This window comes from Nicotiana sylvestris, chromosome 2, assembly GCF_000393655.2.
Source record: "Nicotiana sylvestris chromosome 2, ASM39365v2, whole genome shotgun sequence".
Lineage (NCBI taxonomy): Eukaryota > Viridiplantae > Streptophyta > Magnoliopsida > Solanales > Solanaceae > Nicotiana > Nicotiana sylvestris.
Genome location: NC_091058.1, coordinates 55,795,873 through 55,810,161, shown reverse-complemented (window position 1 = coordinate 55,810,161; position 14,289 = coordinate 55,795,873). Strand labels below are relative to the sequence as shown.

At 38.9% G+C, this 14,289-nt stretch overlaps 2 protein-coding genes across 3 annotated transcripts; one reads left to right on the top strand and one right to left on the bottom strand.

The window, feature by feature from the left end:
• Positions 1–7,573: 7,573 nt before the first annotated feature.
• Positions 7,574–12,779, top strand: LOC104246157 (2-succinylbenzoate--CoA ligase, chloroplastic/peroxisomal). 2 transcript variants are annotated; one of them, XM_009801922.2, is made up of 10 exons: positions 7,574–7,978; positions 8,919–8,991; positions 9,657–9,822; positions 9,915–10,013; positions 10,428–10,525; positions 10,612–10,805; positions 11,148–11,275; positions 11,551–11,930; positions 12,143–12,357; positions 12,496–12,779. In XM_009801922.2, exons 1-10 carry the CDS (start codon positions 7,779–7,781, stop codon positions 12,623–12,625), a joined length of 1,683 nt encoding a protein of 560 aa, XP_009800224.1. In that variant the 5' UTR covers positions 7,574–7,778; the 3' UTR covers positions 12,626–12,779. The 2 variants fall into 2 exon arrangements, with proteins under 2 accessions (XP_009800224.1, XP_070023999.1); XM_070167898.1 differs by lacking the exon at positions 8,919–8,991 and having other exon boundaries at positions 7,895–7,978.
• A 550-nt stretch (positions 12,780–13,329) lies between these two features.
• On the bottom strand, positions 13,330–14,289 carry LOC104246159 (caffeoylshikimate esterase-like). Its single transcript, XM_009801925.1, has one exon. It carries the CDS (start codon positions 14,287–14,289, stop codon positions 13,330–13,332), a length of 960 nt encoding a protein of 319 aa, XP_009800227.1.

The following is a 14,289-nucleotide window of genomic DNA, read 5'->3' as shown; positions in this document are numbered from 1 at the left end:
GGCCCCGGGGGCCTCGGGTGAATTTCGGTGGTTAACGGATTGAATTGGGGTTTGAAAGAATAGTTAAAGCAGATGATATCTGGTATAACTGCACCTGCAAAGTTTTGGCCGCAGATGCGGTGGTGAAGGGTGAAGGCTGGGACCGCATATGCGGTCAGATTACTACAGAAGTGGGACCGCACCTGCGGAAGAAGGAGCGCAGAAGCGAAAATAGGCTGGAAGCCCCGGACCGCAGAAGCGGCAATTGGTCCGCACATGCGGGACCGCAGAAGCGGTCAAGAGACCGCAGGTGCGAAAGGATTGGAGGCTGTGAAATCTCTTTAAAAATCGAGTTTCGTTCATTTCCACCTATTTAAACTTCGGGTTGGACAATTTTGGAACTTTCGGAAGAGATATTTTCTTCATCTATGTCAAGTTAAGTTGTTCCTACTCATTAGACGTTAAATACATGGTTTTGCTTCGGATTTGAGCATGAAAATTTGGTAGAGATTTGGGGGTTGGGGGAAAACCTATAAAATGGATTTTTTGGATTTTTACCACTCATTAGACGTCAAGGGCAATTTTGTTAACTTTTTGATCGGGGTTAGAAATTGTTATAAATTGGATTGTAATGAGTAATTGAACATATATTAATGGATTTGCATAATTATTGGCTAGTTTTGGAGCATTGTCCATCGATTCGAGTCTTCGGAAGAGCGTGGAACGCCAGTTATGGATCTTCGGAGCGAGGTGAGTCTCCTTTCTAACCTTGTATAGGGAATTGTCCTCATAGGTGATATAACTGGTTATGTGCTCCTATTTGTGGGGGCTACATACGCACGAGGTGACGAGAGTCCATGCGTAGCTACTATTATGTGTAATGTCCGGGTAGTCTAGGACCCAAAATCATGCTATACTTGGAATATCTGTAATCTTGTTGGCAGTTGAATTGCTTAAATCTTATCGAATTGGTAAATGAATTTATAAAAGGATTAAACTTCATTTTCTTAAATCGCTAAAAGAGAATCGACTTTTATTTGGATAAACATTCCTCGATAAATTCTTCAATTGTTGTGTGAGCATGTATTTCTATGTGTACCTGCATCACATGTATGATTCGCGAGTAGGGTGTTTGTTTATTTATGTTTACTACGTCGCATGTAGGATTCACGAGCGGGGTAATAGATGCATCTATGGTTCGGGCCGTTCGACCCTCGGCAGTGCACATTTTACATTTATGTTAGATTGAGCCGTACGACCTTGGCATGATATGCGCATGCTTGGATTGCTGCTTGAGATTTATAAATGCTGATAATCGCTCTTCCTGGCCAGTGATAAATTAATAAAGATAATGAAAAGTAAATCCTTGAAATCCTTTATTATTTGAGAAGTTGTTTCCCTGCTTTCCGGCTTTATGAGTTAAATTTTGCTTTATGAAATCCATGAGTTCCTCACACTTTTACTATATTATCCTTGGACCATTAGTAAGTGTCAAAGTCGGCCTCTCGTCTCTACTTCTTCGAGATTAGACGGGATACTCATTGGATACACATTGTTTTGCGTACTCATACTACACTTGTTGTGCACTTTTGTTGCATAGGTTAATATGTGGCTAGTGGCTTAGTGGCATAGCGGCGTGGTTGATACGGAGACTTAGGTGAGTTGCATGTATCAAGAAGACCGTAGCCATCAGAGTCTCCTTCAGAGTATTGTACTATATTTTCATTTCTGTCCACTTGTATTCCGGACTGTTATTGTAATTTATTCCATTTCCTAGAAATTGCTCATGTACTTTTAACAACGGGTTCTGGGATGATCACAGGATTTTTCAGTAGTTAAATTTTGTAAAGACATCCTCATTTATCCAGTGGAGTTTATTATTTATTATTTATTTGTTTAAAGGAAATGATTTCAAAATAATTAAAATGAGAAATTGCTAGTAAATTGTAGTTGGCTTGCCTGACAGTGGTGTCCGGCGCCATCACGACCCTTAGTGGATTTTGGGTCGTGACAGGTACCTTGCATGGTACTAGTTCATATTTATCGGGTATTATCGCTCGACCCGTATTTTATCCCAAATTGGCCACTTTCAACGAAACTCATTTTCTTTAATTCGTGTACCATTTATCCTTCAGGACACTTATTTATCGCTTGTTATAAATAACATAAATACGTTAACGTCAAAATGAGCTCACCCCTGAGTCTGCGTCAATTAACTGAAGACGAAACTTTTAACGTATGAAAGCGCGAGATGTAATAGGGGAATCCCTCCTCATTTCCCCCATCCTCGGAACCATTGTCAGAATCCTCATCATCGGAAGAAACGAGAACCTGCGTCGATTTCCATTGTGCTTGCTTGAGCTATATCTTCAGTAAGGTCATAACCATAGGCATGAATTTCTTCGAGAGTCTCCCTCCGAGCTAGGCGCTTGGCCAAATCATTACTATATTTTTCCCGGTCGGAGGCCTCCCTCAGCTCCGCTTGAACAGCCTCGGCATCCCTTAAGTATACGGCGATGGTCTTATCAGCCATAACCTTTATCTTCTCAGCATCAGCCTTGGCCTGTGCAGTTTCTGCCCGGGCTCTAGAGAGCTCTGCCTCCAACTCCTTAATTTTCTTGGCCTGGTCCAGACCCTTCACTTTAATAACTCAGAGTTGAATTTCAGTCGAGGTCAGTTGGGCGGTAACAACTTCCTTATCGGCAACAAGCTGATCCATGCTCTTTTTCAATCGATAGCAGTCAGCCCTGACTTGATCAACCTTGCCCCGGAGCTGCCCAATCATCTCCAACTTTTGCTGCAGCTGAGATCGAAGTGTTAGCCTCCGAAGTAGGGCCAAAAAGGCCATGCTCTATTAAAATCATAGTTACCTGCTCATCTGGCTCCGTCTCATTTTTCCGAGCTTTGGCCAACTCAGCCCGAAGGTCCTTAAGCTCCTCCTCCTTTTCGCTACAGAGGAGCCTCAAGGCCTTCTCTTCACCCGAATCTTTCCTGAGCTCTACCACACATTGGCTCAACTCAGCTCTAAACTTGACGATGGCCTATACATGAAATGAAGATATGTCAGTCAAAGGAAAGGGAAGAAAGAAAAAATTACAACAATGAAAGTTAGTATTTACCCGAGAAAGGAGATGTTGAGCCTCTTCGAATAGGGTGGATGCATCGTTAAGGTCGGCGGCATCATCGACCCTAGAAAAGTAACCCTAGAAGGGAACTTCTTCGAGGACCTTGCTCGGATTGAGCGTACACAGAGCGTTAGCATCTTCGATTGCCTCCTCGGAGTAAGATGGAAGAGAAAGGGAGTGACCGGTTGTCACAGCCTTGAGCTCTTCACTCGGGGCGCTCTGATTGGCTTCGAGGGTTTTCACACTCCCATCTTCCGGTATACTTGTTGAAGGTGGAGGAACGATCAATCTCCTGGGACATGGGGGCCTCGCCCGAGTCCTTCTTTGAAATTCCCTCACCACGGGATGAGGTCTCTAGTTCGGAGGGCTTGGTGGTCTCGATCGGTTTCCTGGTTCGAGGCATCAATGCCGACTCTTCACCATTATTTTCTTCATCATCTGGGGAATCGTGGGCCGAATCTGCGTCCGCATGAACAAATCTCCTTCGTAGCCTTCGAGTAGGGGCTTCTATCTTCAGGCTTCGAAGCCCTCATTCTTTTGTTATATTTCCCCGATTTCGGAATCGGGGACTCAGTCTCTTCCCTGGACGGGGCTGGCCTCATTTCTGAGACATCTCCTATGCCTGCACAAATAAGCATGAGTGAGGTGGCATCACAAATAGGAGAAAATATATCAAAACCCTGGAAGGAAAACTCACCATGATGTTTGGCCTCCCATTTACCCCTCGACAAGTCACGCCATTTGCGCTCATCATACGAGAAGGTCGCAACCAACTTCTTGAACCATTCCTCGAGGTCAGGGATTGCATGTGGCATCGAAGCATCAGCTGCATGAAAAGTTAAAGACATCACACAATGCGAGAACGAAACACAAGGGAATACCAGAAAAAGAATTTTACTTACGTCAGAAGTTCCACCTCTCCAGAAATGGCATTTTTTCCTCGAGAATGATGTCCAAGATCTTCACTCGGATGAACCGGCTCATCCAACCTCGGTCTTTTGTCTCGTCATTACTGGCAAAGAAGGCTTTCTTGGATCGACGTTGGAGCTTGATCAGTCTGTGAAAAAGCTGAGGCCGATACAATCTGATAAGGTGATGGAGGGTAAACTCCAGCCCTTTGGCGTTGCTAGAAAAATAGTGCAGCATAACCACGATGCGCCAAAAGGAAGGGTGGATCTGACCTAGGGTAACCTCGTACCTTTTACAGAAATCAATCACCATTGCATCGAGGGGACCTAGTATGAAGGGGTAAGTGTAAACACTTAAAAAACCCTCCACATCAGTTGTGATGGTCTCCTTGGGAGACGGGATCTGTATCATAACCTCGTCCCCCCAACCACCCTCGTTTTTCAGAACCTCGAGATATTTCTCCTTTATCGAGCAGATGTACCTCGATGCATGTTCGCATCGGCCAAGAACTGCAGGTGGGTTCTCGACATCGAAGTCCTTCTTTAAGACGCAGGTGACTGGAACAATCTCATGGAGGGCCGGCGCTTTATCGCTGGCCGGTCGGGAAGTAGAAGAAGATGATGCTTTTTCCTTTTGAGGGACTATTTTAAAAGTTTTCGCCATGATTTTGGGTTACAAAGACGACAGAGCTTGATTTTTTCGGCACTAAGAAGGCGGTAGAAGCAGATAATAAAAGGAAACTGATCAAGAGAGAGAAGTATGGAGGTAGGGGTGTTCGTCGGTCGATATGGTACGGTATTTAGACATTTCGGTTCGGTATTTTCGGTATTTGATTTCTTAAAATCCTATACCAATACCATACCTAATTAAATTCGGTATGGTTCGATTTTTCTCCTTTCGGTTTCGGTTTATTCGGTTAAGTAACCTCGGTTTATTCGGTTTGAATACTAACTAGTGCATAGAGTCATACACTCTAACATTCTTAATTGAAGTACTCAAAAATACAAAACTAAAAATGTTGACAAAAATTTTGTCCAAAACTAGCAAATATCGACCCAAATAGAGAAAATTGTACATAAAAGAATATTTGATCATTAAAAATATCGTGTTACTTGTTTAGAGTTAATTGATGAACTTTGAAAATAAAGTAAAATTTTAAATTTTTTATATTTATGTTATAATTGATAATATATGTTTTGTGAAATATAATATATATTTCGGTACGGTATCGGTATTTCGATATTTTATTTTAAAATATCAAATACCATATCTAATACCAATTTTTTAAAAAATTTAAACCAAATACCAAAATTTTCGGTTTTGGTACGGTAATTCGGTATTTACCAAATTATGTCCAGCCTTATATGGAGTAGGTTCAGAGGTGTTTTGAAGATTGAAGTAAAGCTTTATTAGAGGTTAGACCTTATATTTATAGATGGGCGGTGACGGTTCAACGATGCTAGTGGGTGACCAATACTGGCGTTCATTTAATATCATGGGGAATCGAACTGATGGGATGTTTCGGTCACCTCGGATGCTTACGTCATGGGATGACGTCATCATTAAGGGCTCCAAAAATCGAGGTTCAAATCGTTTCTTATCATCTTATTCTAAGAAACGCGGGGACTATTTGTACGGTCAAAGTCACATGCCTCTGACTTATAGACTCGAGGGTCTGTCCTAAGCCCGAGCCCGATGCATCAGATCCGAGCTCAAAGGTAGGATGCAATGCTCGAGGATCAAAGTACAATGGACATCAAAGCCGAGATCGTGACACAAATCCTGGAATAGGATTGTACGATTTCGTACTAGGCGGTTAGACAGCTGTATCAATAATATTCCTTACTGTAAATAGAAATATACCTTATTTAGGGTTCCCCTATTATATAAAGGGGACCCCAATCATTTGTAAACATCTTCTAATCATTGAGCAAAGAATATATTCTCTAGTTTTTCGCCTACTGTTCATCAGAAATGTCCTTTAGCTCTACTGCTCTTACTTTATTTTTCTTGTTTAATTGTCTTATTGTTCTAAACCTACCTCGAGGCCACTAAGCTCGAGGTCACTATTGCTGAGTAACATTGGTTTGATTCACTTATTTCTTTCATTTCTGCTTCATATTTCTTGATTATCAATTGGTATTGAACTAAATCAGATATCTTTAAAACCACTAATCAAGTTTAATTGTTACTCGTATTTTCAGGGTATCTTTCAAAAATTACAATGTTTATGTCCAAACACCTTTGAAGACTGAAAGCATACACTTTTTGTATACATCAAGGACCATATCTGTTATGTGGTATATATCAAGGACTAAAATAGTCCAACCCCGATACATTAAGGACCATTTTAATCATTTTCTGTAAATTCTTCTTGATTTCCTCTGTTTCAGTCTTCCTATAATTTGTAAAGGATAAGGTAGGGATATGAGCCAGAGCCACTGTACTCCACACCGCAACGCCTCATAAACCAATAATCCAATTTCAACGTCTCTTTTTTGGCATTTTCTCACGCAAATTTCCTTCAATTTTTACTGTGCAATCCTTGATAAACTATTAGTAGTATAACCAATTTCCGAATTAAATTGCAACGAGTTTATGCCGCGTTTGCTTGGAAAAAAATTGTGATGTAACTAATCTTGGGATTAGTATTTTTTATTCTCATGAAGGGTGAGATAACTAATTCCGAGATAATTAATCATGAGATAACTTGTTTCCCAACTAAACGGCTCCTAAAAAAATCTGTCAAATTTACACTTTTCAGGTGTCTATGTACTAAATTTCTACTTGCAATTTTTAAGATGTGCTCTGTTTTCAGATTAAAAAGTTCAGTGAATTTGTTAACTTTTTGAATTTGATTAGTTCTTAGGTCTCTTATAGAATGTAAATGATCCAAAATATGGAATGTGAATTAGGAATAATTGATCAACGAAATATTAATTGAAAACTGAACCTCGAGATACTCAAAAATAATACTATATATTTTTGTTATCATGAGACTTTAATAGCCGTTTGGCCGAGCTTCTAAAATCAGCTTATTTTGAAAAGTGTTTTTCTCAAAAGTACTTTAAAAAAAAATGCTTTTGGTGAGAAATAGTTTGTGTTTGGCTAATTAATTAGAAAATCACTTTTGAGCAGTAAATAGTGTTTGGCCAAGTTTTTGAAAACTGCTTATGAGTGTATTTTTCTCAAAAATGCTTATCAGAAAAGTGCTTTTGGAGAGAAGCTACTTTTTTCTGCTTCTGCAAAAATGTTTCTGCTTTTCGTCAAAAGCATTTTTTTTCCTTCCAAAAGGTTGGCCAAACACCTCCATTTTTTGCCCAAAAAAAAACTTGGCCAAACAGGTTATTATTGACCGTCATGGGTGATGATTGAGCTAAAATTTGGATTATGGAACTTGATGATAGAATTATTTGAAAAATAAATATTTTCTTCATTGTTTGAACAATTCACTTAGAAAAATCAAGAAATAAAGTATTGTATAATTTTTTAATATTGTTTTCAAAAATTTACTTGAATATTTAACCAAATTGACTCTCCAAACTACAAATGGCCAATATTATGCTATGGACGCAATGTATTTTCACCCTCAAAGAATATTGTTATCCAATTAGTTTAAAGACAGTGAACCCCAAATGAAACTCTTATCGCTCATTCTCAAAAAACGAGACATGCAAAACTGAATACTGAAGCTAAAAAAATTGCTGTTTTGTTTGCTCAAACGCTAAGGAAAATTACGGAATTCCGAATTTATCCTCAAAAGAAATGGCTAATTACTCGAAGGCCCACGTCTGCCAGTGTTTGAGCCGGCTGCTGACAGTTGGCCGGAACTCAACGGTGATGATAATGGGAGAAAGGAGGAAGACAGGCATGGAATTTGTTGACGGAGTTTTGGGCCTGGCCCATGGGCTTCTTCAGCTGGGCCTTAAGCCCGGTGATGTAGTTGCCATTTCTGCTCTTAACAGGTTCTTATTATTATCTGCTGCCATTTTAATTCTAGCTGTTAATGTACAACTTTCATTGCATTAGGTGGTTGTACCTTTTACCCTTCCCACTTCCCAGTATAATATGAAAAGTATAACAGAAAATAAAGTCAAAATGGCATGGCAACAGCCATTTTTACCTAAAGTAGTCAAGCTGTTGGAAAGTAACCACTATTTACTGTGGAGATAAAATTTGAACAAAAGTACCCTAGCTGAAACAGTAAAAGTTGCAGCATATGGTGTCTCTTGCATATAAACTTAAAGCATGTTATGTTGGAACTCCTTTTGCTCCTTTGAACATTATTTCTTTGTAGGTTGATTTTGATGGTTAGAGTTACATAATTAACTATAGTTGTTAACATATTCGGTATTTCAAAAATAAAATTTAACATTTCGATGGTATATTTTGTTAGAGAAGATAATAAAGTATATGGAAGCTTCAAATTCAAAGTTATTGGTGCATTATGCATGAGCTTAGTGCTTGTTAATCATTTGTTTGCAGGGAACTGTTATTTTACATTTTAATCAAAACAATTTGCTTAATGCTATCATCTTATTTTATGATACTTAGCTTTCTTATGAGATAAGGCACCTTGAGCCAGCTAGGATTTCTACTTTATGGACTCTGGATTTTAGAACCATGACTTCAAGTACTAATAATTGAGTTGTAAATTTAATATCACATTTTAATGAATTCTTAACTTAAATATACTGTTTGAGCAAAAGTTAATGGGTTCGACCGAACCGTATCCCGGCTTCTATCTCCGCCCCTTCCTTGACCATCTAATTAAAAAGAACAGGCGTGAAACATGAATTTATATCTGGGAATAGTCATAAGGTACTCTTTGACTGCATCATATTTGCCAGTGAACTACTCTTGAATTGTTAGGAATTCTTTTTCATCATCCAATTTTTGTTGCAGTGATCTGTACTTGGAGTGGTTACTCGCAGTGGCGTATGTAGGAGGAATTACTGCACCTTTCAATTACCGTTGGGTAAATGAGCAAAGCACCTAGTCCCTTATCTTCCATTGACATAACTTGAAGACTATTTTTTGTTTTTTCTTATTTTCTCTAATCTAATTCAAGATAATTAGGGCGAGAAATCATTCTACAGAAAATTAGTGCTGATTTTAGCTGGATATTTGCATTTAAAAAGGCACAGATATCCAGCTACTGTCATCATTAACTTTCTTTAGGATGACCCTTGAAAAGACAACTTTTTGTGCTGCTTTTTTTTTTTTGGCTTTTGAAGTTTAAGCGTTCACTCTCCTTGATTAATGGGTGAATTTCAATATCAGTAACAGTTATTTCTTTCTTGGTCTGTGTCACGTGGAGTTGCCTAGAAGTATCATTATCCTATTCCTCTATGCATGCGCCTAAGAGTTTTCAATCTTTAGTAGTTTGTAATTTAAGGATTCGCACTAAGTACCAATATCATACCTGTTGCATGGTTTAGATTTACTCAATATGAAAAAACCATGTTACATAGCTCTTGATTGTAAACAGTTTAAACGTATGTAAACTTAACTTTGAGGAAACCGAAAATGATTATCATGGCTAAATACTTTCTATCACAGCAAAGCATCAATATAATATAAGATTGAAGAAACTGTTCCGGATACAAGCATGTTCTCCTAGTAACTGTTCTCAGCATGCAGAGCTTGGAAGAAGCAAGAACAGCTCTTCAGGTAGCAAAGCCAACAATGTTGGTCCACGACGCAACCTGTAATTTCTGGAAGTTCGAGTCCTATGATGATTCTGTGCCTTCTCTGAGGTGGAAAGTCCTAATGGATAATCCTAGTGTGGTTAATAGCACTAAGATTGGTATGTGTTAAAGCATTCATGACCAGAATGAATATAGATAAAAAATAGTATTCTTCTTCTGTTTGTTAATTTATCATTCTTACATCTGCCAGGATTAACTACTAAACAGCTTAAACGAAGTTTTAAAAGGCATTTAGTAGCAGACTGCCTGTGGGCACCTCAGGAAGCTGCTATAATATGCTTTACCTCAGGTATATGCTAACTGCCTTTCTACATGCCTATTTCTTGTTGTTCCTTTTCTTGTCCCTAATCCAAAAAGTGATCTTCAAATCCTCTCACATCGAAGGAGTGGACAAAATGAAGTTCTAAGAGAAATCTAGTAGTGGAAACCTCTTTTTAAACTAAGGAACATAATTTCTCCCTCAAAATTTTATCTGGGTCAGATTAGGCAAATATCTTGTTTCTTAGTCTCAGTAGAAGTTTTTTGGCTATTAGCAAAATTCACGAGCAAGGAAAAGGTCATTTTGTATGTCATACAAAACATTTGCTCCGCTGAGAAATGTGTTGTGTGGGTTGAGTCATAGAACTGCTGTTCTGGTACAAGGAGTATTTGTAAGTCCTTTGACTTGTATTTATCATTTTTTTCTGTTTCCTAATGACAATAGGAACCACCGGGAGGCCAAAGGGAGTTACCATAAGCCATTCAGCTTTGGTGGTGCAATCCCTTGCAAAAATTGCGATTGTTGGTTACGGTGAGGATGATGTATGCTTATCTACTATGATAAAACATTATATGAATGTATCAACCTTGATATAGTACAAGTTGATTTGTGTTATGGTTTCTTGCAGGTCTATTTACACACTGCACCATTGTGCCACATTGGTGGTATATCATCAGCCTTGGCCATGTTAATGGCAGGAGGTTGTCATATTCTACTACCAAAGTTTGAAGCTAAATTGGCTATTGAATCCATAGAGCAGCATAATGTTACTTCTTTTATCACAGTTCCAGCTATGATGTCTGATGTAATCTCTTTTTATAGGTAAAGCACTCAGCTGTCCTGATGCAAAGATGAATTTCAATAGGATTTATCTTTTGAACAAAGTTGAAGTGAATAATAACTGTATGGGCATCCATATGATTGGTTAATCAGGATTTTTCCTTAGAAGTTACTACCAATATCAATTTGTGACATTAGCTCCTTTAGATTTTGCAAGGAATACTTTTTGTGATGTCCTGATCAAGATTAAAAGAATTTTGCTCTCTTTTTGCCCAGTTTCTAGTGGTGCTTGATTCTTTTCTAGGTTTCTCTCTATGGACATTTAGCACATCCGCTGAGTTCATGATAAGTGCAAATATTTGATTCTACCTTCACTTGTCGTAGGACAAAGCACATATCTGTAGGGTCCAAATCTGTGAGGAAGATTCTTAATGGAGCTGGGGGTCTTTCATCTGATCTTATCAAAAATGCGATTGAGATTTTCCCAAGGGCTAAAATTCTTTCAGCCTATGGTATGTTGGTTTAGTGACTACTTGACATATTTTCTCCATCTTCTCCAAAATTATCCTTTCTGAACAAAATATTCTGTTGATAGCAGGAGATCGCAAGTTTTAAAATGGTGTTCCTGATGTATGATATGTATCATCCACTAGACATTATGCTTTCCAAATTTATAGTGGCACAAGTCCTAACCTTAAACCTTCTTGATGTATTATGTATAGTTAGCTTCACGAGTATTCTGTGTCGGTCGTGCTCTCCTGATAAGCATTCTTTAATTGTTCTTTAGGAATGACCGAGGCATGTTCTTCTCTAACTTTCATGACTCTTTATGACCCGACGAAAGAGAGTTGTGTCCAGAATTCTTGTGCCAATAGCTCCAATTTGGCACATAAACCAGATGGTATCTGTGTTGGAAAGCCTGCTCCACATATTGAAATAAGGATTGCTGGGGATGATTCATCTTGTATAGGGAGGATTTTGACACGAGGACCCCATGTAATGCTTGGATACTGGGGTCAAATGCCAAGCAAGAATTCTTCTCCAACTGATGAAAGTTGGCTTGACACTGGTGATATAGGGCATATAGATGATTGTGGAAATGTCTGGCTCATTGGGCGTTTGAAGGGTCGAATAAAGAGTGGGGGCGAGAATGTTTATCCGGAAGAGGCAAGCATCCAGACTTTAATTCCTTTGTTTCTTCGTTTCCATTGAGCTACCATCACAAAGAGAACTGCCTACTTGAAATCTTATTACTTGATGACCAATGATAGATATATTTTAATTAATTTTTGGTAATGGAACACCATGATTTCCTTTTTATTGTTCCATAGGAACGTAATTGCCCTATAAATCCATTTAGTAAGTTTGTTTTGGCTCAGGTGGAAGCTGTCTTATCCCAACATCCAGGGATATCTGCTAGTGTTGTTATTGGGCTTCCTGACTCTCGCTTGACCGAGATGGTCATTGCCTCTATTAGGCTCAAAGACAATTGGCAGTGGACAGATTCCAGTTCTGATCATCCGGTTAACAAGAAGGAGCATTGTCTTTCCAGCACTCTCCTCCAGAACTTCTGTAGAGCGAAAAATTTGACGGGGTATTCTTCTTTTTCTATGTTGGTCAAGGGAATTCGATTGCAGCAAGGCTATCTCATACTCCACTCCAATCTCACCCCCCTCTTGATGCCTCGCGTTATCTGATTCATATTGATGACATGTACTGTAATATTTTGCAGGTTCAAAATACCCAAGAATTTTGTATTGTGGAAAAATCAATTTCCAGTGACAACAACAGGGAAATTAAGAAGAGATCAAGTCAGAGCAGAACTTATGTCTTATAAGCAGTTACAGCCCAGCAGACTGTGACTCCACCAAATTCTCCTCTTGCATTTGTTTTGAGCGACTAACTACATGGTAAGAGAATACATAGAAACAAATACTGGGAATTATTTGACATGGTGCTTGGAAACTATGCAGCTGTTCCTCAATAATAAAAAAAAAATTATGCAGCTGTTCCTCACAGCAAATTATCCATTTAATTCTCTATCTCAGGTTATTTAATGTGTATTAGTTATTTCCCCATTAAGTTGTAATCGACGAGATACTTTTTATTTCATTACTCATATGTACCCATACAAATTCTTCTTTATTCTATGTACCATCAAGCTGCTTAACATCCTGATTCATTGAATCTGAATGATCGCGAAGTTGAATATCGTAGTGCACTTCTTTCCCCAATTTCTGTTATTTCTTGTTTATTAGTCTTTGCTAGTCAAAATAGAAGCTCACCATTATTGCAGGAAGTCAAATGAAATAACTGATTCTGAGTAGTAGTTACTTTTGAAAATTAACGGTGCCAAAGCAATTATCATCATGCCAGGAAGGTTCCATCATTTAAGCATATGGAACAACATTATCAAATGCATACTACCTTAGTAGGACAGAAACGGCTCTGGCAGTATCAGTAATTGCCAGTAGCTTTTACAAGTTTTTGGTCGTAGGTTATGTGTACATGAAAGAGAATTTCTGACGATGCGTATAAACATCTGAATAACTCAAGATCATATATATTAGATTTTTGCCAAGTCTGCTCTCACCTCAAGCCATGACAACATAGTATTGAAAACAAGCTCCACACTTTCATTTGGTTCACCTATCAATTGGTGCCACATTCCTGGGAAAATCTTCATAGTCTTATCTTTACTTCCTGCTGATTCATACACAAGCGTAGCAGCTTCAGGATCACATACCTTATCATCCCCACCTTGAAGAATCAGCAAAGGGACTTCTAGTTCATGCGAGTTCCTCTGTATATATTCACAGACTTTCAGAAGCTCTAATGCAGTGGCAGCTGGTGGCTTCTGGGAAGCCACGCGATTCGGACTTTTTGAGACCATTTTTCTCTTCCATCCCTCCTTGTATGATTTAGATCCAGGTGGTTTGGTGATCACAATCCTCCAAGATGGTGCTACAAAGGCGGCCAACGGTAGTAGCTTCTCCAGTGGCCAAACTGGTTTGTATTTCTTTGACACTCCACACATTGGTCCACTTAAAACTAAACCTTTCCATATAGTATTTTGCCTTAGACATATGAGTGTAGCAATTGCACCACCTAATGACTCACCATACAGGAAAGCTGGGAGCTTCGGGTGATTGGCGCGAGCAGAGTCGAAGTACTGTATGCAGTCTTCGACTAAGGGTTGAATACTTGGAATGTAGCCAGGTGAGCCTTCTGAGTAACCGTGACCTTGTAGGTCAAGAGCACAAACGAAAAATCCAGCTTTCGCCATTGCTACTGCATTTAGCTCAAAAAGCCAGCTGCTTTCGGATGTATAACCATGAATCATGCCCACAAGACCTCTTAACTGATTACTTGATTCAGACTGCCAAGATTGAGTGTATATCTTCATGTTCTGTTTGTTTAACATGAAGCTTTCTTTATGCATGATTTTCTGTTGCTTGTAAAACTCTTCTCTTGTTAGGTCTCCGTAAGGGCTGTTCTCATTAGCTTGGAAAATAGGGTGAGACAT

What these genes read in the sequence shown, in the direction of transcription:
- LOC104246157 (XM_009801922.2), top strand. Translation starts at nt 7,779, where the DNA reads ATGGCTAATTACTCGAAGGCCCACGTCTGCCAGTGTTTGAGCCGGCTG. An exon ending in GCCATTTCTGCTCTTAACAG is followed by an intron (nt 7,979 to 8,918) that starts GTTCTTATTATT and finishes TTTTTGTTGCAG; the next exon opens with TGATCTGTACTTGGAGTGGT. An exon ending in TATAATATGCTTTACCTCAG is followed by an intron (nt 10,014 to 10,427) that starts GTATATGCTAAC and finishes TAATGACAATAG; the next exon opens with GAACCACCGGGAGGCCAAAG.
- LOC104246159 (XM_009801925.1), bottom strand. Translation starts at nt 14,289, where the DNA reads ATGTCTCACCCTATTTTCCAAGCTAATGAGAACAGCCCTTACGGAGAC.